At 40.3% G+C, this 24,215-nt stretch overlaps 2 protein-coding genes across 2 annotated transcripts in view; both read right to left on the bottom strand.

Annotated features, from left to right (window-relative positions):
• CTDSP1 (CTD small phosphatase 1) overlaps nucleotides 1–5,636 on the bottom strand; it is a 31,576-nt gene extending 25,940 nt beyond the window's left edge. The window contains exon 1 of the mRNA XM_072417996.1: nucleotides 5,307–5,636. Coding sequence (XP_072274097.1) covers nucleotides 5,307–5,376 — 70 coding nt within the window. The 5' untranslated portion in view covers nucleotides 5,377–5,636. The remainder of the gene's footprint in view (nucleotides 1–5,306) is intronic.
• A 7,228-nt stretch (nucleotides 5,637–12,864) lies between these two features.
• The window catches only part of SLC11A1 (solute carrier family 11 member 1), a 24,831-nt gene continuing 13,480 nt past the window's right edge, over nucleotides 12,865–24,215 (bottom strand). The window contains exons 7-15 of the mRNA XM_072417992.1: nucleotides 22,937–23,004; nucleotides 22,354–22,509; nucleotides 20,883–21,041; nucleotides 19,861–19,947; nucleotides 17,223–17,342; nucleotides 16,759–16,908; nucleotides 15,118–15,191; nucleotides 14,511–14,664; nucleotides 12,865–13,834 (exon numbers count right to left, since the gene is read on the bottom strand). Coding sequence (XP_072274093.1) covers nucleotides 13,718–13,834; nucleotides 14,511–14,664; nucleotides 15,118–15,191; nucleotides 16,759–16,908; nucleotides 17,223–17,342; nucleotides 19,861–19,947; nucleotides 20,883–21,041; nucleotides 22,354–22,509; nucleotides 22,937–23,004 — 1,085 coding nt within the window. The 3' untranslated portion in view covers nucleotides 12,865–13,717. The remainder of the gene's footprint in view (nucleotides 13,835–14,510; nucleotides 14,665–15,117; nucleotides 15,192–16,758; nucleotides 16,909–17,222; nucleotides 17,343–19,860; nucleotides 19,948–20,882; nucleotides 21,042–22,353; nucleotides 22,510–22,936; nucleotides 23,005–24,215) is intronic.

The raw sequence follows: 24,215 nt of genomic DNA, 5'->3' as shown, positions 1-24,215 counted from the left end.
TTTCTACAAGTGGCTACAAATGAAGACATTGTGAATAAAGCATGAATTGTTGCCACAGGCATTAGGAATGTGCTCTTTTCTGCAAATGCTAGGAAGGATTTATGGAGGCTAATTGAACACAGGAGGAAAGAACGTTTCATTATAATGTAAAACAAAGATGACTTTTTGGTTTTAGGTCACACATTCACATGGGGCAGCCACGTGTGCTTATTACATAAGCAGGTTATGCTTCTTGATCAGTACTGGAGCATAGTGACTCTACCGTTTAACATGAAAGTCTATGAGCATCCTCTGCTGTCTTTAATCATATGAATTACCTGGAGGCTTCAGATCACATAAAATAACTCAAGAATATTTTTTCTTTTTATCCATGGCAAAAAGAGGAACTTAGAAATCAAATTAATATTGTTATTATCTAGCATTGTTATAATGTGTCTGATTTATGTGAACAATTTATATCTGTTAGAAAATTGCAAAATATAACATGTTGATCTGCCAGAAATCTACATTTGTTCTGTGTCCTGTACACACAGGGCATGGCATGCTGGGACCCATAGTTTACCCAGAACCTACCAGGTACCTAATTCTGCTGTAAAGTGCATTTGTAGAACCCTCTCAGGTCATTGTATCAGCGCAGCCACTAATTACCTGGATAAGTGTCACCTGGAGCTACTATTATCCTGCAGAGCACAAAGCAATGACGCATCAGAAGGCGGACGGCTACCTACAACGTCAACCTGCACTGCAAACTGTTACACAGCCAAACACTTCACCTTGCAGCAGATGAAAACAATTTTCAACACTCTGAGTGACTTGCAGAGAGCTAAGAAGCCAATAAGAGACTAAATCTTCAACAACCAGGGAAAGTACAAGAAAATCTCAGACATGTTAGAGGAATGTGAAGGGTGGGGCCACAGATAAAACTGCTTGTAAAGAGAACCTGCCTCCAACTACTGTAGAGAGGCCATATTTAGTCTCATGCAAAGCACCATTATATGCTGCAGAATGAATAAGCTGTAATGACAGCACACTGCTAGTTCATAATATATTGGATAGGGTGCAGTGAGTAGGCAGCAGAGGGACATATTAGGCTATGATCTACAGACAGCATGCATTTAGCTCTTGGATATCCAACCTGTGGTCCAGGGGCCGCATGCAGCTCTTTCTTTGTGCTATCTCAATCAAATGTTTGATAACTAATTTGTAAGGGACTGTAGAGAGCACAGACTTGAAACAATAATTTGTAAAGGGGATATGGATACGATCTGGAGAAATATATATTTTCATCTATACCAGTCTCCAAAAACATTGCCTAGCGTCCAATAAAAGTCTTCACTGGAGGCCCCCTCCAGTAGTGCAGACCACAGACATCAATGGTTCCCAGGGACTCTTGCAAAGGTAGTCTTAGTAAAATGATAATCTGTAACTATAATTCAGGGAGCCATTATCTCCTAGGGCATTCACAGGCTGCAATGGGCGGGGAGCTCTGTGCTACTTCACAGGAGACTGTTCGCTTTTCACTGCATGGCATCATGTGACCAGCTCGCACGATATTGACACGCTGCAGTAAATCATTACTTCTTAGGCATTTATTGAGCTAAAATAGATTGGCAGAATGCCACTAATTCCTAGGGGATTGACAGTTGGCAAATAATAGACCCTGAATCACAAGTTGTTAGGATGTAACTGATACAGCAAAGCCAAATTCTAATGGCAGAATGACGCTAGTTCTAAGGGGACCAATGAGCTGCAATTAAAATGACCCTGTACATAGAAACAGAATGTACATTCCAAATACCACTGGGGAGGGCTTCTCTATGGCTGTGCTTCCCCCTACCTGCATAGGTCCTGTAAGACTTTGCTGGGTACATTAGCTGTATCAGCACCCTGCTCTGTACTCCTCTCAGACCTGATGCAATCAGTAGACTGGCGTTTGGGAAAAGTATTGCAAATATGAAAATGCCTTGATGGGCGAGTGTCAGAGAGTGAGCATTACTAGGCTGGTTGTATTTGCATGCAGGTTGCTCTGGGTAACACTCCTAGGTGATGCTGAGGCTCCATGATAAAAAGAACTGGAATCCAGCGAATGAAAGGGGCAGGTCAGGGACAGTGAAGTTGGGAACAGTGGGTCTAGATGATGCTGTATGTCCTCCAGCAAGTAAAAGAGGCAGGATTTATCTGACTTGTTGCAGCTTCTAATGTACTTTGTAAGAACTGTGTGCAATGAAATCAGAGTAAGCCATTTCAGTCCTGGAGAGGCGCAGGTACAACTGTATGAGTAACGGGAAGATTGGATGGCAGATTAAAGAAAGGGAGGGCAAATGAATGAAGGGATGGCTGGGGGGCAGATAAAGCAGAGGCCATAAGGCATTTTATTTAAAGGGAAGCTCACAGTTTGGATGAAGAGAAAGCAATCTTCTAAATTGGTGGAATCATTGAAGGTGTACAATGAGCAGGCATTGTATCAAAGGTCCCAAACCAGATTCCACAACTGCAGCCACAACTTCCAAGGAACTCATTCTGCAGATTGCAAGACGTAAACGTGCCAGGTCTGAAAGCTGCAGGCTGCATGATGAACAACCGGTTTGCAGCCAATCAACATGTAGATGGCTTTCCATGGCAGTCTGGGCACATTCTGTAAGAGGCTGGGTGGCTCAGAGCCCGGTGCACAGCATTTTGGGGGAAGTATAATACAATATAGTACAAATGCTCATAAGGGGGTAGGAGGGTGGCACCTAATAAATAGGGGGGGAATACATTTCTCCTCACTCGATCCTTCATGCCCCTGGTCATGGAGGAATTTGTAGACTACATACCCAGGGATCTTAAGGACCTGCTGGGCTGCAGCATATGCTGCAACTTCCTGAGGGATTCATTCACCACAATGAATTCACTTCTTACTCCAAGGGGACTCCCAGGGTGCAGCGGATCTGTGCAATGCCACTAGTTGCAAGGGGCTATGTATAGGTAACACGTTGATAGATCTGGGGATATTGATGGTTCCAATTGAAATATTTGGAGATGACAATTTACTCAAAATAGACTACTATTAATAGGAAGTAAAGTGTGTAGGCAATGACTGACTTACTATATGAACATTGTCCAGAGAATGGACCGGGGTGTTCCCCTAACTCTCTGACTGGTTTATTGTCACCAGGAAGTGGGGGTATATATCTCTAACAGTGCCCTGGATAGCAAACATGAATAAAAGAAAAATGAAAGGGGGCGGAGACAGGACCAGCCACTTTGAACAAGGAGAAAGAACAACAGAGACTGGTCTGTACGCACAGAGCAGGGTTTTTTTTTCATGCAGGACAGACCTGGAAGAAATACACAAAGCACAGCAATATCCCAGTATAGTCACCTATGTATCTTATACGTACACAATATTAACTTATGCTAGGAACTTTTTATCCAGAGTCAGGATTCACCAGACCAAGCAGCCGCATTTTTAAAAGACTTTCACCATACACACTTCTTGAAAAACAGGAAATATCACCTAAAGAAATGCAAAGCTACATCCATGTTGCTCCTCCAGCAAAGGACTGGCACATGAACCATAGATAGGTTTATATTTGGAGAAAGGGAATTGGTGACATTCTAATGTCAGCTCTTTGGCACTCCAAATCACACTTCAGTCTTCTTAAAAAAAACATAAAATTATAAAGTAAAAAAAGTTTTTTATGCTTTTTTTTCAAATCTGTTTTACTTGCAGTTTTGGATGCAGCTGTCCCAACCCGCATGCCAAAAATTCCTCTGTGACTTTATTTGTGGTGTTAAAACAAGTTTGTGTCAGCAGCACACGTTAACAACACGGATTGCTCTCCCATGTACACATTTCGAGCACCTAAGGCATGCATATAGATCAGGTTATTGTGGATTATATCTACAGCCCAGGGTGATCATGGGTCAGGGGCCAAACCTTTCCAAGCTGGAGCACTTCACAGCTCCAGGGCAACACTTCCAGAACACAATTTGGAGAGGTTGTCATTGTGCACTGAGAGGGGTAAAGGTCAGGTGGTGGTCCCTGGATGTCCCAGCCAACTAGGGCCACATGCATGGATGGAAATGGTTTTAAAGGGCACTTTGCTTTCATGCCAGTGTCACCAAGTCTGTCCTATCAAACATCAAAGAAGCAAAGTGGGCTAAAGTCTAAATGTAATCCCCCCTAAATTAATTTATTTCCAGTACTGTGGCCCCAGAAAGACTTTTCCTATTTGTGTGGATACTTCCAGATGGGGGCACCTGGAGCAAAAGTCCAACAAATGCAAAAATAAATGCAAGACCAACAAAAATCTAATGCACTCAATACAACTTTAGGGGTCCATTCACACACATGCATTGGTTTACATGCCCATGATTATATTAGAACAGCCTATTCATTTGTTTGGGTCACCCAAACACCACAGTGCATATTCAATTTTTGGAGACCCTCCACTATTCTGGGAGCCCAATGCAATGCACTATAGTACATTTCCCTGTAGTGAAACGTAAAATGTTCACATCACACATGTGCATTTCTGTGCCCATTCCCAGAGCACACATAGGTGAAAGAGCCCCCAACGGCTCCAATATTGATCCACTTTTGTATCCAATCATTGCATTGGTTTGGCACCCTTTATATACATTTGCATACATTAGACTTTCCTATGATTCAAATCACAATTTCAATATTTGTAAATCTAGAAAAGATGTTTATTGCTGATATAAAAAATATTTACTATTTATCATACAGTATATTCAATCTGCATGCATTGCCCATGAGTGCTCACAGCCTCATAGTAAACCCCTTCCATTGATGGCCGCTGTTGGCACTGTGTGGGTATAGAGAATGTTTATCATGCAGGTGGTTGGCACAGACTGCCAGGGACAAATCTTGAAGACTGAGGACAGTCCCTTTGTTAGATGAACATGCACTGTGTGGCCCCCCAAAAAGGATGGGGGGGGGGGTTCGGGCCAATCAGGAAGGCAGGATACAGGGGGTCCATGCTATGTGACAGTGCTGAGTGCCCCGCCCCCCTAGCTGTCAAACCCCCTCTAACCTCCATCAATTAACCCCTGCAAGGCTGGATGGGGGGCACTGCCCTGATCATGGCACTTGTATGCAATGCATATTATACACCGATTTGGGGGTACACTGGGAGATTTTTTTAGGCGCCCCCCCTAAATAGTGCACACACAAAATGTGATCCTAAAACCAAGCGGATCCAAGAATTTGCAACCTCTATGGAATCATGATCCTGTGCAAGGGGGGAGGGTCGGTGTGGCCCCTCCATGTGCGCCATCACAGGGGCCCCAGATCTTACCTTTCTCTTGCAGGGGGGAGTTCACATCTTCTCGGCTGACCTGGGTGAATATGGAGGACGGGTTGTCCATCACACTGGCCCGGACCAGGCTCCTGCACGACTTGGCTCACTTCTTCCTCCCGCTGGATTTGGGGTTGGATGGGGCGATAAGGAATCCAGATCGGGAAGGGGGCAGCACGGGGGGCATGGAGGGGAAACACACACGCAGCTTGGGAGGGGAGAAAAAAAAAGAAAAGGAAAAAAAAAACAAAAAGGGGAGATTGCTGGAAACTTTGTTACAACATGGAGTTCTCTGCTCACTGCTCGGATACAAACATGGAACCCGGAGGCGGTTTCAAGGGACCCCATTAAAGCGGCGATACCTTCCGCTCCCGCTGGGGGCCGCTGCTCTGCGCAGCTGGACGTGATGAGCGATGCAACTCCGGGTAATGACACACTGCAAGCTGTAGAGGGCGCTGTTAGTGGTTTCAGCTACTGCAGAACCTCTTGAGCTAATTATTATTATTATTATTTTTATTATAAATAAACAGGATTTATATAGCGCCAACATATTACGCAGCGCTGTACTTTAAATAGGGATAATAAATACAAGAAGATTCTAGCTGATGAAGAGCCTAAAGAAAGGAAGAAAAGGCTTCATAACAAGAGAAGTGAGAACACAGTGGGGGCTTTGCTGCGCAGAACATCTTGAGCTGACAATGCATAGAAATAAAAAATGGAATAAAGGGTTACATAACTCTAGAGAAAGATAAAAGGTGAATCACAGTGCTTGTGTCCCCATGTCTGGAAATAAAAGGGAGTTCTTGCTGCTGGAGAACTTGGAAGGAAGAGATTCTATAACATGGAGGAGATGAGATTAAAGTACTTAGAAAATGGGATCTGCTGCTGCAGAACCTCTTTAGCTTGCAATGCATAGAAATAAAAGGGAAGGAAAAGGTTTTATAACTCTAGAGAAGGTGCGATCACTGTGGACATGGAAGAAGGGGATCAGCTGCTGCAGAACCTCTTGTGCTGAGATGTCTGGACGTAAAGGGGAGCTCTAGCTGCTGGAGGACCTCTTAGGAAAAGCTGTCAAAACACAGGGAAGGTGAGATTGCAGTGCTTAGGCAGAGAAGATGGGGATCAGCTGCTGCAGAACCTCTTTGGATGACAATACTTGGAAGTAGAGGGTACCAGTTGCTAGGGTTGTAATGGCTTCATAACTTAGCTGCTGCAGAACCTCTTGGGCTGACAAAGAATAGAAGAGGAGGGTTCTAGCTGCTGCGGATCACATAGAAAGGGGTACAGCTGCTGCAGAACCTCTTGTGTTGCTACTGCCTGGAAATTAACTAGGGAACTGCTAAGCAACTTCTTGGGAGGAAAAACTTTTATAACACAGAGATATCACAGTGCTTAGATATAAAAAGTAAACAGAATAGATGGGGTTCAGCTGCTGCAGAACATTTTGAGCAAACAGTGATTGGAACAAAAAGAGGGTTTGAAGTGCTGAAGAGGAGGAGGTGAGATCACAGTGCATAGAAGTGGGCTCAGCTGCTGCAGAACATCTTGGTAGAACCTTAAGACAAAATGGGATTCAGCTGCTGCAAAAACTCTTAAGATGAAAAAGCTCAGTAATAAAAAAAAAGGAACCCAGCAGCTGCAGAACCTCTTGGCGTAGCAATGATTAAAAGTAAAAGTTCCCAACTGCTGCAGAACAATTTAGGATGACTATGTAATGTACAGCGCTGTGTATTATGTTGGTGCTATATAAATACTGTTTAATAATAATAATGACATTGTCTACAATGGCTTCATTCACACGAACAGCAGCTTGTCCATCAGCCCCCAGCAAACCACCCAGGCATTTAAACTGCCATACTGACAAGGGATAGATATGGTACTCCTTGCTTCCCCACCTCTTAGATTGTAAGCTCTTCGGGGCAGGGTCCTCTCCTCCTCCTGTGTCACTTATCTGTCATTTGCAACCCCTATTTAATGTTCAGCGCTGTGTTATATGTTGGCGGTATATAAATCCTGTTTATAATTATTAATAATAATTTCATATGCACAATTCTAGACATCATACCAATAACTAATATTGACGGGCGCTCTTTTTATGTTTTGTTTGCAGTTCATATGAATGACAAGCAAAGGCTACACTGGACCAGCATTATTTGCAGATCCAATACACCACAATAGGATATCCTAAGAAATGCAGCACCAACCTAGTCAGTGTCATGTGTGAAAGTCAATGGGAGCTGGGTCTCCATTGTAAAGAGCAGCTAGAGTTCCGATTGGCTAGTGTTTGTTAGACACTTTATGGCCCTAATAACCACCAGCCAATAGAAACACTGCCTACTGTTTACATTAGAAACCAACTAATTGTATTCTGCATCTGACTCCGCTCATAGCTTGTTTGATGTAAATGCAGAATATGGCCAGCCTAGGAGGAGCTGATCATGCAAGTACTGCAGTCCGCTCATCAGAAGGTGCTGGTGGACTCCTTGGCTCAGGGGGAATCAGTTTATGGTCACCAATACCACCATCAGTGCTCACAGCTTTATCACCTCTCATGATATGATGGTGCAGGATAGGGAAGTTCATAGCATCATGTGACAAGACACTACAGTGCTGCAAATAAGCCTTTAATATGAAAGAGATAATGCTGGATGTAAATAGAAAAGATTTCTTGGAGCCAGTGGCCAGAGACTTTTGCCTATAGGACATTTGGCCTCAGAGGCAGAATATTTGTTAGGACTTAATCAGCCATCACCACTGAATGGGCCCCCAAATTCTGATCTAATCTCCTGTAGAGTGTAGTGAATGTCACATTTTCAGCTTTATGCCCTTATATGGTCATTTTATAACATTTAAACTACAACCCAACCACTGCTAACACATTTCCTTTTTATACTAATGTTAAAAAAACCTTGTTAGGTGCCCATCCACCCCTCAAACGCCCCTTCCTCCCCACCACCACCCCATTGTCCTTATTGTTCCATATGAAGAACAGTAAATCATTTTTCCCCTGCATACAATACAGCTCAGCTATACTTCTAACACTGCAATAGACCAGCAGCTCTCATTCTCATGCTCCTTGGCCAATCACAGAGTGTCTGTTATTTCATGGCTGGCCAGTGATTGGCCAAGGAGAGAAAGGGGAAGGCTTACAACCAATAGGATATAATAGGGAAAAGTCCACTTTTATTATAGTACCATTAAAAAAATGTGTTGCCATTGGTTGGAGTTATCTTTTAACATTTTTTGGATGTAACTTCATAGTTTTACTTCCTTGTATCATATTTTAATTATTATACTTAATGTACTAAATTGTCATTGCTCCCTCTACTGGCCATTTTTATATCAGGAAATATGCCTAGCTAAGAACACTTGTTTACCTGCCTTAGATAAGATATAAATCCTGTTTATAATTATTAATAATAATTTCATATGCACAATTCTAGACATCATACCAATAACTAATATTGACGGGCGCTCTTTTTATGTTTTGTTTGCAGTTCATATGAATGACAAGCAAAGGCTACACTGGACCAGCATTATTTGCAGATCCAATACACCACAATAGGATATCCTAAGAAATGCAGCACCAACCTAGTCAGTGCCATGTGTGAAAGTCAATGGGAGCTGGGTCTCCATTGTAAAGAGCAGCTAGAGTTCCGATTGGCTAGTGTTTGTTAGACACTTTATGGCCCTAATAACCACCAGCCAATAGAAACACTGCCTACTGTTTACATTAGAAACCAACTAATTGTATTCTGCATCTGACTCCGCTCATAGCTTGTTTGATGTAAATGCAGAATATGGCCAGCCTAGGAGGAGCTGATCATGCAAGTACTGCAGTCCGCTCATCAGAAGGTGCTGGTGGACTCCTTGGCTCAGGGGGAATCAGTTTATGGTCACCAATACCACCATCAGTGCTCACAGCTTTATCACCTCTCATGATATGATGGTGCAGGATAGGGAAGTTCATAGCATCATGTGACAAGACACTACAGTGCTGCAAATAAGCCTTTAATATGAAAGAGATAATGCTGGATGTAAATAGAAAAGATTTCTTGGAGCCAGTGGCCAGAGACTTTTGCCTATAGGACATTTGGCCTCAGAGGCAGAATATTTGTTAGGACTTAATCAGCCATCACCACTGAATGGGCCCCCAAATTCTGATCTAATCTCCTGTAGAGTGTAGTGAATGTCACATTTTCAGCTTTATGCCCTTATATGGTCATTTTATAACATTTAAACTACAACCCAACCACTGCTAACACATTTCCTTTTTATACTAATGTTAAAAAAACCTTGTTAGGTGCCCATCCACCCCTCAAACGCCCCTTCCTCCCCACCACCACCCCATTGTCCTTATTGTTCCATATGAAGAACAGTAAATCATTTTTCCCCTGCATACAATACAGCTCAGCTATACTTCTAACACTGCAATAGACCAGCAGCTCTCATTCTCATGCTCCTTGGCCAATCACAGAGTGTCTGTTATTTCATGGCTGGCCAGTGATTGGCCAAGGAGAGAAAGGGGAAGGCTTACAACCAATAGGATATAATAGGGAAAAGTCCACTTTTATTATAGTACCATTAAAAAAATGTGTTGCCATTGGTTGGAGTTATCTTTTAACATTTTTTGGATGTAACTTCATAGTTTTACTTCCTTGTATCATATTTTAATTATTATACTTAATGTACTAAATTGTCATTGCTCCCTCTACTGGCCATTTTTATATCAGGAAATATGCCTAGCTAAGAACACTTGTTTACCTGCCTTAGATAAGCGGCTGCATTCATTTTTTTTCCATGGGCTGAGGACATTTTCATCAAGTACAGAAAAACCTGCAGATCCTGACAAAAAAATGCAACATTACTATCACTTCCTGGAAGTGAAAATGCAAAGAATGTAAACTACTAATCCTATCAGTCCACCGTGTATTGGAGACGGAGAAAGGGCGTTGTGTTTAAGTCTGGGTGACAACTGTGGCTTTGTGGTGAAAAAATGAGCATAGGAACAGGAAGTGTGGTATTTGTAGGATGAAAATAAATTGTAAGCTCTTCGGGGCAGGGTCCTCTCCCCCTCCTGTGTCACTGCCTGTATTCGTCTGTCATTTGCAACCCTATGTAATGTACAGCGCTGCATTATGTTGGTGCTATATACATATTGTTTATTATTATTAATAATAATAATAATAATAATAATAATAAATGGCAGGATCAAAAGGTATTTATTAAAGGCGGTGATCACTTCCATATAAAGTGTGATCTGCATGGTGGCCCCTGGCATTCGCCACTTTTAGAGTCAGCATGAAAAGGCTCGGGAAGCTCTAGTAGCTGACACCTGGTAAAAAGTGCTGGGGTAAAGGAATGGCAGCTTCCATGTAATAAATAATGCCATTCTGGAGGAGGTGTGCTAGGTGTGTTGCCCTTTTAAGAGCTCTGACATTCTTTACAAAAACAAGTTATATGTCAAGGAGCTGCTGGATTCCTCAGGGCCTCCTTGCACAGGGGTCCTCCTGTCTCCCTCAGGCCTCCCTGTCTTGGGTAGTCTAGGAGGGGCCCCAGGGGCCCCTGCATCCTCCAGGGAAAAACAGGCTTTTTTTCCCTTTGCACTGTGAGCAGGGGTTTGCAGTGGGGAGCCTGGAAACCGCCCAGGGAGCGTCTGCAAAGCGCCACGTCGGATCCCAGGCGGAGGGCGGGAGTTGCAGACAGAGGGATGTGACAATATGTGAGCTGTGAGTAAGCTGGGGGCCCCTCCTGTGGCCTCCGAACTGACAGCTCCCTGGCAGAAAGCAGAGCTCACAAGTTAGGGAGCGTCTGCAAAGCTGTGCACTGTGAGGGCCTGGCAGCCAGGCTATATATAGAGCCACACTGACAGCTCTGAGCAGTGCAGGCTGTGCTTGTGTTGCTGCAATGCTAGGGCCTTTCTACAAAAATACAATTTTGTTGTGAGAAATGTCAAATGTCAGGTCTGTGTCATACTCCAAAACGAACAGGAAAATCAAAGCATCTCCATGTTATTTCACAAATCATTTTCCTTGTAATATTAATGATCCAATTTGTTGTCATATTCAGACACTTCCTGTTATAAATTCACAACTTCCTGATTCAGTGACAACCCTATCCACAAATTGTGCTGCTGTGTTGTCACCTTTTAGGTTGGCTTGCATAGTGATGCAGATTACACAGCAGTGCTGAGATTTCCATTGTGGGGCCATGCAGTAAAATAAAGCTTTTCTGCAAATGACAGCACCAACTGCAGTGCCCACCATTCATTTTAATGTTCCAACCTAATATAGTGGCAATGCATCTGCACTACAACACACAGCAGTGCACACTCCATGCATTGGGGAGATGCAGGTTTAAAAAAGGGGTCATAGCTGACAAAATTATGACCCTAAAACTAGATTATTTCTTTATTTATAGGCAGGGTGTAGATGTTTTAACTTCCCACAAGCTGGCAAAACCTCAAGTTTTCATTAGATTCTGTTTTTTTGCAGTCTATTTTTAGGATTTTTTTGCCTAAACTCTTTGAATTCTTGCCTTTTCCCACCCCTATGGGTATTATTCCAACATTAAAATCTGGAGACAAAAATGTCATGGCAGCCTATTAGTATTTTGGGCTTTATTTATAAATTATTCCCTTGTCAATTCACTTGGTTCAAAGTATTTGTTTATTTGCTATTCATTTCCTATTGTGATAGCTAGGTGGTTAAATGTGGTGGCTGCATTAGTTTTCTTTTCCTTAATTGTCACCAACTGATCCAGCCAGTGTTATACTTCCTGTCCAACGCTGACAACACTGTACACATTTTGAGAAGCAGTGTTGTCATCCTTGCTTTTTTGTTTTTTTTTCAATCAAGCAACATTTTTACACAGATATAAGATACTTTGGCCCTGATTTATGAAAGCTCTCCAAGGCTGGAGAGAATACACTTTCATCTGTGAAGCTGGGTGGTCCAGCAAACCTGAAATGGATCTGTTCCAGGACTCAAAATGTTTGCTAGCAAATAGCAAATGATTTTTAAAAATCCATTCCATGTTTTCTGGATCACCCAGCTTCACTTCTGAAAGTTTATTCTCTCCAGCCTTGGAGAGCTTTCATAAATCAGGCCCTTTATGGATCAAATTAGAGGTAATAGGAGAAGTTAAAATTAGTATAAAAATACGCTTTAATACTCATGAGCTTTGATAAATTGATATCACCATGGAGTATTTAGTAAGTGGTTGAGCTGCTCTATAAACACCTGCCTGTAACCCGTGCTAGCCTCGGTGTTAAGTCACTTACCTAGCCCTAGGATTGGGTCCTGTCTCTTGTGATTTCATTCAGCCAATCACATAAACCGGCTCCCTTCTCCTGTGATTTCATTCAGCCAATCACACAAGCCTGAATATGTAATTGGCTGAAATCACAGGAGAGTCACAGTGAACATTGCAGCCAGCAAGGACTCCTGTGGGCTGGCCGTGCACAAGCTACAACCCTACAGGCTGCCCTAGACAATCCAAATGCTCAAGAAGAATATAATAATGTTGCTCCTAATAAAAAAAAAAAAGAACAAACACATTCTTTTGATCAAATATTTTTTATTAAAAATTAGATTCAAAAAACAAAAAGGTAATTTTAGAGGTATGTAGTAAAACAAATATATATGTAGTATACAGTATGTTTGCCTGTACAGAAGTGGACATAGCCATCAGTGGGCCCCTGGGCAGAAATGACTTGGGATCCCCCAGCCAAACTGACTTGGGGCTTCCATGGGGTCCCTGTTGGCTGACGAGGGTATGGGGCCTTGTGCAGTGGCGCACTTTGCACCTCCCATTGTCTGCCCCTGTAGACATACATATTGGCTGTGCAAGTTTGGACATCTGAGGCTTTCTGCCCCCAAAAATAACAATATAAGATTGCACAAAACATTTTTGGGTTATAAAGGATAGGTTATTTTTATTCACTTTCACTTAGCCATCAAATCTTTTACTTATTACTAGAAAAGTGGACCCATCTGGCATTGCCACCCCCATAAACACATCCTGGGTCTCCTGTAAACTGCAGAACAATCTCTGAACACAAGAGGGCGCCCAAGAATTAGTTATTGGCACTTCCATATATGGTATCAGGCACCACATTCAGTAACATTGTGACATTAGGAAACATCATTATATCTTTTATAAATCAATAATTGGAGCTTTTTCTGAAGAAAAGCTTTGTGTACACCTCTCATATCCACTATTCCTATTGGCAAAGCACAAGTGATCACAGTGACAGTGAAGTTTCAAAACACAAAGGTAAGAATTTCTATTTTCAGTCTGAAATCTGATTGGGCACCACTGTCACTTTTTGGAAGATGAGTATCCTTATCCTGGTGTTCTCTGTGTGAAATGAAATAGTGTTCAATACATGAAGGTCCGCCATACACGTCTCACTGCAGTAACCCCCGTGGTGGGCTATGGTATTCCTCTGGCAGCCCATAGGAAAATTGATCATGTTGCCCACAGGACAGGAACTGAGCACCGTGGGTGAGGCAGCATGTCCACAACTGTGGAAAGAGGAGTAAGAAAAAATGATACATGCAAAGAAGTCTGATAATCAATAAAGGTTCCTTAAATAATTACTAAATCCAGAGCAATGGCAGGAAAAATAACTTATATTTTGCTATGAAATGGCATATCTGATCTAGGTAGTAAATATTGCATCCAGCAAACTAAACCAGTGGGCAATAAAGCTTAACCACCCCATCAACCTTCTAATGAAATTATTAAACAAATCTTTTGGCTTTCATATTACACCTTATTGTTATGGCGTCATCACTGTGCTTCTGTAGGAAATGCATGCAGATCATCGCTGGTGGGAGGAGCCAGCAGGGTGCCATACAGAGCCTCCTGAAAACAGGATGCTGCTAAGTCTCCATGATTTAATTTGAAATAAAACAACATTGCATAGGGTAGATTGGGGAATAAAACACTGTGTTTTGGGCTAGTGACAGATGTTGCCAACAGGTGGCCCCTGTGCAGAATTGATTTGGGGCCCCTGTGGAGCACCTATTGGCTTAGGCTGGTCAGGGCCCCCCCTGCAGAGGTACACTTTGCTCCCTATATCTGCCCTTGGGTTGGGCCATTCTGAACTACAAGCGGGTTCAAAAGCATGTTACAGGTGCAAGTCATATCCAGCTATTAGGAAACAGACCCAGGTAGGACCATCCTGCCTGTACTTACCAGGTATATTGTGAAGATCACATAAAATAATAGTATAATCCCAACAACCACATACAGGGCAATGTTGTCCAGAGTTGGAATGTAAACCACCACAAAGTATAGGTTTATGGCAATGATTAATACGATGAGCAAAATGGCGACCACTTTACCGATTCTGCAAGAGAGAAACACATGAGAGAAGATATGGGCAGGATCGCACACTAATAAACCCCACCCTCATCTAACAAGCCCCACCCACATCAACACAGGCATACCCATATTTGCAATAAAATACAATGAAATTCATTTCTTTTGGAGTCGAATCAATGGGCGTTATAGTCAAAGTTTTTTTTTTTATTTTTTTTTTTTACAGAACGCATGGAATTGTATTTAAATAGAATTTTGTCAGCGATCAGCTGAGTTGAATCTGCTTTGCCTGCAGTTCAAAAGAACGTTATTAGGGAAAGCTGCATCTGAAGAAATGCAACCAGGTCAAATTCAGCCTCTGAACTGCCATGCGTACTAGAATAAAGTCCATGGGATAATGCTGACCAACCAATGAAATCAAATTGCAGGAAAATCACTGAGATGATTTGTTCATATGATCACATTCCCTTTATATACGTACATGCCATTGGTGAAGTCGTGCATCAATGGTCGCATGCTGGTGAAGGTCAGAACCGGGAGCAGGGCAAAGGGGAGCTGCGGAAAATATATATTATTAAAGGGACAATATTTTTTCATATATATATATAAAAAATTCATAATCATTATTAAGAATAAATAAAAATAATATATATATATATATATATATATATCATAAGACAGTAAATATACATACGAAGTAAGAAATATATAGAGGCAGACATCACATTGTGGAATTGTACTTTTGGCTGTACATCAAATGATTATATCACCCGATATGATAATCATGCTTGTCTCGGTTGAGAATCTGACATGCGTACAGTGTTTGCCCAATGTCAGGACAGATCTGTGAACGATCAATATACAAGTCAAGAAAGGAGAGCACAGTGGGGTGCCATTCGCTCCATCTGTCCCCCTTCTCTCCCATAGAACAGACCTGTTCTGTGTGTACGTCACTTATTTGTTCATCTGTCACTGAAAACCATCATAAAGAATCAATTCCAGTGATGAACACTGCACATGTGTATGCAGCCTTAGACTGGTCAGTAATCTGTTGATCTAAATCCAAGAACAATAATGTCATCTCAGTCTCACTTGTACAACATTGTCACCCTTGGACAGGAAGTGTTTAAGGACTAAAGAACACTTCCTCCTCTCTATTTCATTCCATAGGAGGGAGGTGTTCTGTAATACAGGAAGGTTTTTGGGAGCACTGAAAACCGAGTTTGGGCTTTCAGGGCTCCCTACAGATTTCTGGCATATCAACAAGCAAACTTTTAAAAATCTTAAACTTTTTTGAAAAAAATTATGAATCATGAGTGAAAGTTAATTCACACTTTTTAAAGGGAAACCAATGTGAACATTTTGGGGGACAGCTGGGTGAATCTATACATGAAACTACAATTGATTTAATATTATATTTTGGTATTTTAATACTATTACCATTATCATTATTTGCAATATCTATGTCATCCCTGCGTAAACAATCCATGCCAAAATGTAAAACTTCTGGTCCATAACTATGAGTTCTATTTGTAAAACAGGGAATCCGACATTCCCTCAAACATTCCCTGGAATCTTCCAGGTTCATGAGTTTTAATGGCAGTAATTAATTCCCACAAGGGAATGTTTGCGGGAATGTCAGATTCCCTGTTTTCTTAATAGAGCCCTTTAATTTAGACAAGTTTATAACGTTTTATATATTAAAAAAATTTTAATATTTATTTTATTATTCTTATTAAAATATGTTTTATTACAGTTTATTATTTATGTGCAGGTCAGACCCTCCTGCACTTTTTCCTTGCTAATTTGTACATTGATATGACCATTACATTAAATAATTACATTGCACCTGATTTATCAAAGCTCTCCAAGACTGGTGAAGAAAGACTGTTATGAGAGAACATGGGCAACCCTAGAATGGATTTGGTCCAGGATTAAAAACATTTTCCAAAAATTACAGAATAGTTTTTAAATGAAATCCATTCCAGGTTTGCTGGATCATCCAGGTTCTCCCATTACAGTCTATCTTCTCCAGTCTTGGAGAGCTTTCATAAATCAGACCCAATTCTCCTAATAGCCATGTGGGTTTTAATGTCAGGTCCTCTTCACCAGCAGTACTTACCAGAATACTTTGCAGAACGTTGAGCAGATCATTCATTCCTGTCAAGTGCTGGACATCTTGAAATGCTGCTACAAACACTGTGGGTATGATGGCGCAGGATCGGGTGAAGAGAACCCGATAGAAGCGAGACCATTTCAAGTTTAGGAAGCCCTGAAAGAAATAGGAGGAAAGAAATCATCATAAATGATCTGCAACAAAAACTTTACATTTTTATACTTTATTAATATTGTTTGCTTTGATGAGGGTTTTCACATATTGTCACAGACCTTTCTGCATCACATTAAGTAATATTGGGGAAGGGGGCACAAATGTCATGACATCACCGAGTCTAATAAAAGTTTGTGATAAAAATGGAAAAACTCTATTTAGAAATGTCATTAATGTGTTGATGATGCAGGAAAAAGGAGGAACCTGGGAAGACTTCATATACATAGATTAAATATTAGCTTTACCCGAATACTCACCTCCATCACAAACTGTCCAGCATACGTCCCTGTCATGGTAGAGCTCTGCCCAGCAGCCAGGATGCCGACAGCCCAAATATAAAGGGCAGCCGGCCCAAAGAAGCAGCCCAGGATAACACCCTGATGGAAATCAGAAAGAGGAAAGTTATGGTACACAAACTGTAATTAACATACAGCTACATCATTATATTATTCTTATTCAGGACATTATCTGAATGGAGTTTGTATGTATATATATTTATAAATACAGAATAATAATGAACATGAAAAGGAGGAAAGAAGAAAAGCAGTTTTTTTTGTGGCAATTACATGTGTATTTATTGTTTCATATTACAGGAAGAACATATATCTTTACAAAAGGGTGATAAAATCAACATAAAAAAATGATAGGCTTCCACACTTTGGGTCTGCCCCAATAAAGTAATGGGGTATTTTGACTCCTATGCTAGATACAGCTTTTCCTAAAACAGTTTAAACAGAGCATGGCCCAATTCGGACGCGTTTCGCCGTCTGGCTTCTTCAGGGAATGTGTATGTGCCGTTATGTTGAGTGATGCCCTCTGGTGGTGATGAAATGGGGAAGCATTGCTGGTTTAATTAGTTTCAGTTACAGTTCTTGATTCATGGATAAGAATGATGTTGTAGGGAGTGCTGCCACGTCGTGGTGTGATGTTTTCAGAGCCCTGTTTAAACTGTTTTAGAAAAAGTTGTGTCTAGCATAAGGGTCAAATTACCCCATGACTTTAATAGGGGAGACCCAAAGTGTGGAAGCCTATGACTGCATTTTTTTATGTTGATTGTATCACCCTATTGTAAAGATATATGTTCTTCCTGTAATATGAAAGAACAAATACACATGTAATTGCCACACAAAAAACCCTGCTTTTCTTCTTTCTTCCTTTTCATGTTCATACAAATTTAGTGAGAGTGGCAACAATTGACAATAAAATGACAGGAAAGGAATGCACCACTTTCTAAGATTTACAGAATAATAATATTAACATGGAAGTCCAGCTAAATTTTCTTCTTGGATAAAATAAAAAGGAGCGCTCTCTCAAGTATTCTTTATTGGTGTTTGGTGCCGCTAACTGTGAAATGTTCCACTGTAGTGTAATGACCAAGCGACTAGCAAGGTGCCAGCCACAAGGATATCAACTGGATCGCTTGTTACCAATGCAAGTCTGAACCAACCCTTTGGGTTTTATGTGATATGTAATACAGACATTTGGTAATGTATTTCTAAATTCAAAATCTGAGGTTATTCTGAGGACACTGACTGAATTCCTTGAAGACCTCCACAAAAAGGGTGCAAATAGCCCCAAGGAATCTTTTTGGCTTCATTATTACATAGGGAGGTGAACATCCTCAGATTATTTGTGTCTCTTCTTCCCTCACACCTATTATATAAGAAATGCTGACATTTTGCTAATTTTTGAAGTGACCTTTTTTGTGTTTTAATTTTTTTTCAAGGATTTGTACTTAACAATTACCGGTATATATACAGTACAGTACAGTAGCTTGAATACATAAAATGAGCAAATAGTTAGCATATGATATAGGACTGGTGTTTACACTTAATCCAAGAAAAAGAAGAAAATAGTATAATAGTATAATTATTGAAACAATGGAAAACATTACACTGTAAGATAAGAGCGGTCCATTATCAACAGCCTCCAGAGTCACCGGGAGATCATCACAAACTATTCCCAGGATATCATGATGAATGTTTGAAAGTTTGCATCATCTGTTGTTTTATGGTACCTTTTTTAAAGGTCTCTATACAATGTATAACAAAGTGGGCATGAGCTGATCAGACTTTACTACACGGTGCTGTCTGTCTTACAATGGACATAATAAAAGGATAGAATAATGACTTCAGTTTCAACGATTTGTTTATTTTCATTAGGATTTTACAACAAAAGTGGGGAAATGGGGAAGAGAGAATAAACATTAAATAATGCAAACAAGTAAATATTTACATGTTAGAAAAGAAAATCTAACCTAATGGATATCATAATATTAATTATTATTATATTATTAATATTTAAGGTCAGGTTTGACAAATAGTTGTATATCATCAGTATGCTCTCAGTACAAAACAAAGTCATATATATACAACTAAACAAACATAAACATGACTCTGTGTTGTCTGTAGAGGCCAAACGGTATTCAACAACGATACAGAAAATATATATACAACCTGCTGTGAACAGTAATATGAGGTTTGGGAGAAAAGAATTAGGGTGACTCTTTGGGAGGGATGGGGAGAGGGGAGAGGGATTTCTAAACCAAATTAAAGGTTGAGTGATGACTTTACCAGAATGCTGCTGTTCTTTAATTGTCCAATGAGCAGCCTCAAGGGTAGGTTATTAACCAAATTGCAGTGATTACCTGCACTGGAGGGTAGAGACCTAGTTTTGCTCCATAGCTCAGATTTTAGGATTTTAGGACTCACTGGGCAAAATAACTGAACAGGAAAAGTGGCCAAATCTTTATAAATAGATTCTGTTTTCAGTATTCTAAATACCTGAAACCGGAGAAATGTCCGCCTATAATTGGCATTGAATATTACCTGGCTGCATTCCCTGCAGAAGAATCAAAAAGGTAATACACTTAAGTAATACACATTGTACACTTACCCCTTTGTAGATGTCCACAGATAAGGATTCATTATTGGGTGGGAAGACTCCAGCATGGGGGCTGCTGCTGTTCTGGCATTCATTGAACTGAAACACAGACAGAAGAGAATAATAATTCAATACATAAAGTCAAATCTTCTGCACTATATCAGAGATGGCAGAACAATACATCTCCGTACTTATGTTTTCACATCAAATTCTCAAAGACAGCATCTGGCAGTATAACAATAGGTCTTCATATCACCTTTATTATATACAATGACAGGAGTAATGTAAATTTCCATGACAGATTTTTGATTTGCTAAGTTGATATTTTCTAATAGAATCTATTTCCTGCTATTTCTTAGCAACATTAGAATAGATATTGTCAAAGAATATATTTAACTAAAGCCAGACTGTAAATATAAGCAGATATATACATACAGGAAATGCACTAAACTCAAAAATAAAAGATTTGCTATGTTATAGTGAATATCTGGAAATGTTACTTGTGCCTGAGCAGTAGTCCAAAAATTTACTTTGTTTGAATTCCTTTTGAAAAATTACAGCAATCCTCATTTTATATAAGGGTGCCTAGGTTCTCTTGATCTTGTATATGTGCAGTGTGAAAACATCAAGGGCTGCTTGTCTCACCAGATTTGGGGTGAGATTTAGTGATATCATTATTGTTCAGTTCAAAGTTCCCCTTGCTGGAGAGAAAGCTGTACCTGAGGACCTGCAGTGAAAGGATCTCCCTGCTTTCATTACGTCAAATCTGGGGATCTGTGCATTTTCCTCCTGTTGCTATTTTATCTGGGCATCTATGACATGAAGAAGTAAAGCCCTAACCCTAGCAAGATGAGAGCCCCCCGTAGTGACACTGTGCAGAACAGCACATGATAAAACAGTAAAGGGGTAGGGGAAAGATCCATCTTACAAGATCCAATAATACTAAAGGCACACTAGTATATTACCCCTAAAATATTAGGTCAAAAATAGAGGTATATTAATATCTCCCATGAAGTTGGTGCAGGGGTACTCACAGCATCCATGTTGGTCTTGTTATAAAATGCCTCGGCAAAGACGGCCATGACAAAGAGATTAATGATGAAGGACACAAGCAGAGCAATGGTCGACTCGATCAGGAAATACATGTTTGCTTCGCTCACCTCCTGCTTCTTCTTACGATCCACTTCTCTAGACTGAATATATCACTCAATGTTAATAACAGAACCAAATAAATAAGATCTGACTTAGTAACTTAGAAAATAAATCTGAAATAAATGAGACAATAGAATGAATATATCTGTACAGTTCATTTGCAATTGTGATAATGAGATTTATTATAGGAGAAATTGCTATTAGCTTGTATTTATATAGTGCCATCATTTTACGCAGTGCTTTACAAAGTCCATAGTTATATCACTAACTGTCCTTCAAAGGGGCTCACAAAATAATCTAAGGTCAATTTGCTAAGCCAATTTACCTAACTGCATGTTTTTGGAATGTGGGAGGGAGCCGGAGTACCCAGAGGCAACCCATGCAAACACGGGGAGAACACTGAGGATAGTGACCTGTTCGAGATTCCAACATGGGACCTAGCATTGCAAAGCCAACCGAGCTGCCATCTCCTCCTATAGATGTCACAATGACCTGATCTCTTCTCCCTATCAATCATAGCACTGCATTGCATTAGGCTGCATACAGATGCATTGTTTGTCAATGGAAACAATCTTTCATGATCATTTCCAGTGACTGTAAGTGCTGTACTATTCTGTTCTTTGTAGTAGAGGACAAGCAGAAGGTCCCTTCCTGCTGTGTCCTTCCCAATAGGATTTGTCAGCAAACATCCACAGTAGGTAATTCTTCCATTGATCCAGATCAGTAACTGAAGTCAGGGAATCCATGTGCACATGCTAGATGATGTTGATCTCAGGTGACAATATTGGGGTTACATAGCTTTACATTGAGAATAGGAAAAATAGACCTAGGAGCCAACTAAAAGCTTCACTGCATACTTCTGCTAACAGAAGGAGAGTGAGCAGAGATGACACCATTGTGTTTGTTAGCTCTGAAAAAACTCTCCCTCCTGGCATTGATGTCTGGAAGATCACAAAAGTAGCCAGAAAGTATCGAAAAACCTGCATATACATATCGATGATAATTAATTGTTAAATCATTTGAACATTGGGAATGCCTGTTCATTGGTTTATGACTATTCAGTCTGGAGCACTCTTTAATAAGCACCAGCCAATGGCAGCACTCCTTGCTTTTTACTATTACAATGCTCTGCAGGTTTTTATTGTCAACAGCGGAATCTCCTATTTACTGATGGGTGTTGGGATTGCTATCTATGTGTTAATGGGAATATGGTAGAAGTTCAGGTAAGTAATTGATATCAGGAAGATACTGATCATTTACCCTATTGTGACCAATGTATGGGCAGATTTAGCTGTTACCATTACCAAACATGGAAAGTTACATGTGGAATTTTGCAGTTTATGCTTCTATTACCTTGACCAAAGAGGAATGCAGATATATGTTGTGTGGCATAATAATGGCTCCGATAATTCCGACAGCTTGGAGTAATTCAGGAGATCCACAGCCGGAACAATAGGGGTAGAACATTCCTGTTATCACCTCTTTCTGGTCCGGATGGACAACCACATACTGGGAGACACAACAATGTACTAATCATTCAATGACAATGTCTCTGCTAAAGCAATATATCAAAGCTCATATCAGTACCGGCATCCTGGCATATTCAATAAACAAGATCAAAAATGGCTTTTCAAAAAAGGGATTCATGTACACCTATAAAACAAATGTACTAAATTTAAAGTGGTTGAAAATACTATGGGGTTATTTATAAATCATTCTCCTGTCAATTTGCTCATTATTTCTTCCAACTTAGGTTGAACTCCAACTTTCTTCTTTCATAATTGTAGAATTTGTTTATGTCATGAAATTGAACTGTGCCATTTTCCTGCATATTTTCCCTTCTATACAAAAAAGCATTTGAGGTGTTCATGGTGATATTTTGCCAGCTCAGTAAATCAACATTTCTGTGACATTTTCCCTGACATCCATCCCTTACCTCATAGCCAAATGTTATCGCCATGATTGTGATGAGGAGGCCAAAAAAAGCTTCAAGTTTCCGGAGACCTATCAATAGGACAAACATGTATCTTTAAAAGAAGTTTATAATCCTTAAAAAAAAACAATAAATTTTGGGCCACTTAAAAAGAATGGAAACAACCCAATTTCTAATATGGTTTGGCGGGGCTAAAAAGATCTTAAAATTACTTTCTGAAATGTTTGTTAATAACAGAGCAGGCCAATTTCTGTATTATTATTATCTTTTATTAATATAGTGCTGACATATTATACAGCGCTGTACAAAACCCAACAGTCATGTCACTAATTGTCCCTCAGAGCAGCTCACAATCTAATGTCCCTACCATAGTCATATGTCATTAACACAGTCTAAGGTCATTTGTTGGGGAAGCTCACGCTATCTATGAACTGTTGGGATGAAACTCACACAAGGGGAGAATTTAGAAATTGCATGCAAATAGCGTCCTAGTGAACATGGGATCCATAGTTCGTTAGTCAGGTTGAAAAAGGAAAGTAGTCCGTTAAGTTCAACCTCTAAGGAAATAAACATATCCCAGATATAAAACCCTATAGACATAGTTGATCCAGAGGAAGGCAAAACAACCCTGGTACAATTTGCTCCAACGGGAAAAAAATTCCTTCCTGATCCCATGAAGCAATCAGATGTTCCCTGGATCAACAGTCACTGTTATTTTTACTTTAAAACCTTAATCCCCAGTTATATTCTGTGCTTCTAGAAACCATCCATCTTTTTCTTGAAGCAATCTATAGTAGTTGTTGATCTCCTTCCTGAGGGAGCTGATTCCACATTTTCACAGACCTTACAGTAAAGAATTAAACTTCTTTTCCTCCAGACGCAAAGCATGCCCGCTTGTCCTTTGTAATGACCTTAAAGTGAAAAATCGGGAAGAGAGATCCTTGCTCTGCAAAGGCAAGAATACCAGCCACTGAGCCATCATGCTGCAATTAAACCTAAATTGGTACTCCATCCATAACATTTTGGGGGGTTTTGGATTCATTAGGCAAGAATTAGAACCAATGTCAAGTTTTTATTGCCCTGTGCTCATTGCACCTTTCTCAGTGTGACAAACAAATTAATCCACTGTAGCAGCTAAATCTATTTCTACCGGTAGCATCTTTGAAAGTTGTTTTTGTATTGTGGCAAACTTTATTTTGCATATTTCGTTGTGCAAGGGATGCCCTTATCTAATGAATTATACGAGTTGTGAACAGCAGATAATATAAATTATTCTGACTAT

This window comes from Pyxicephalus adspersus, chromosome 7 (genome assembly GCF_032062135.1).
Source record: "Pyxicephalus adspersus chromosome 7, UCB_Pads_2.0, whole genome shotgun sequence".
Taxonomy (NCBI): domain Eukaryota; kingdom Metazoa; phylum Chordata; class Amphibia; order Anura; family Pyxicephalidae; genus Pyxicephalus; species Pyxicephalus adspersus.
The sequence above is the reverse complement of the archived record's forward strand: the minus strand, read 5'-3'. Positions and strand labels throughout refer to the sequence as shown.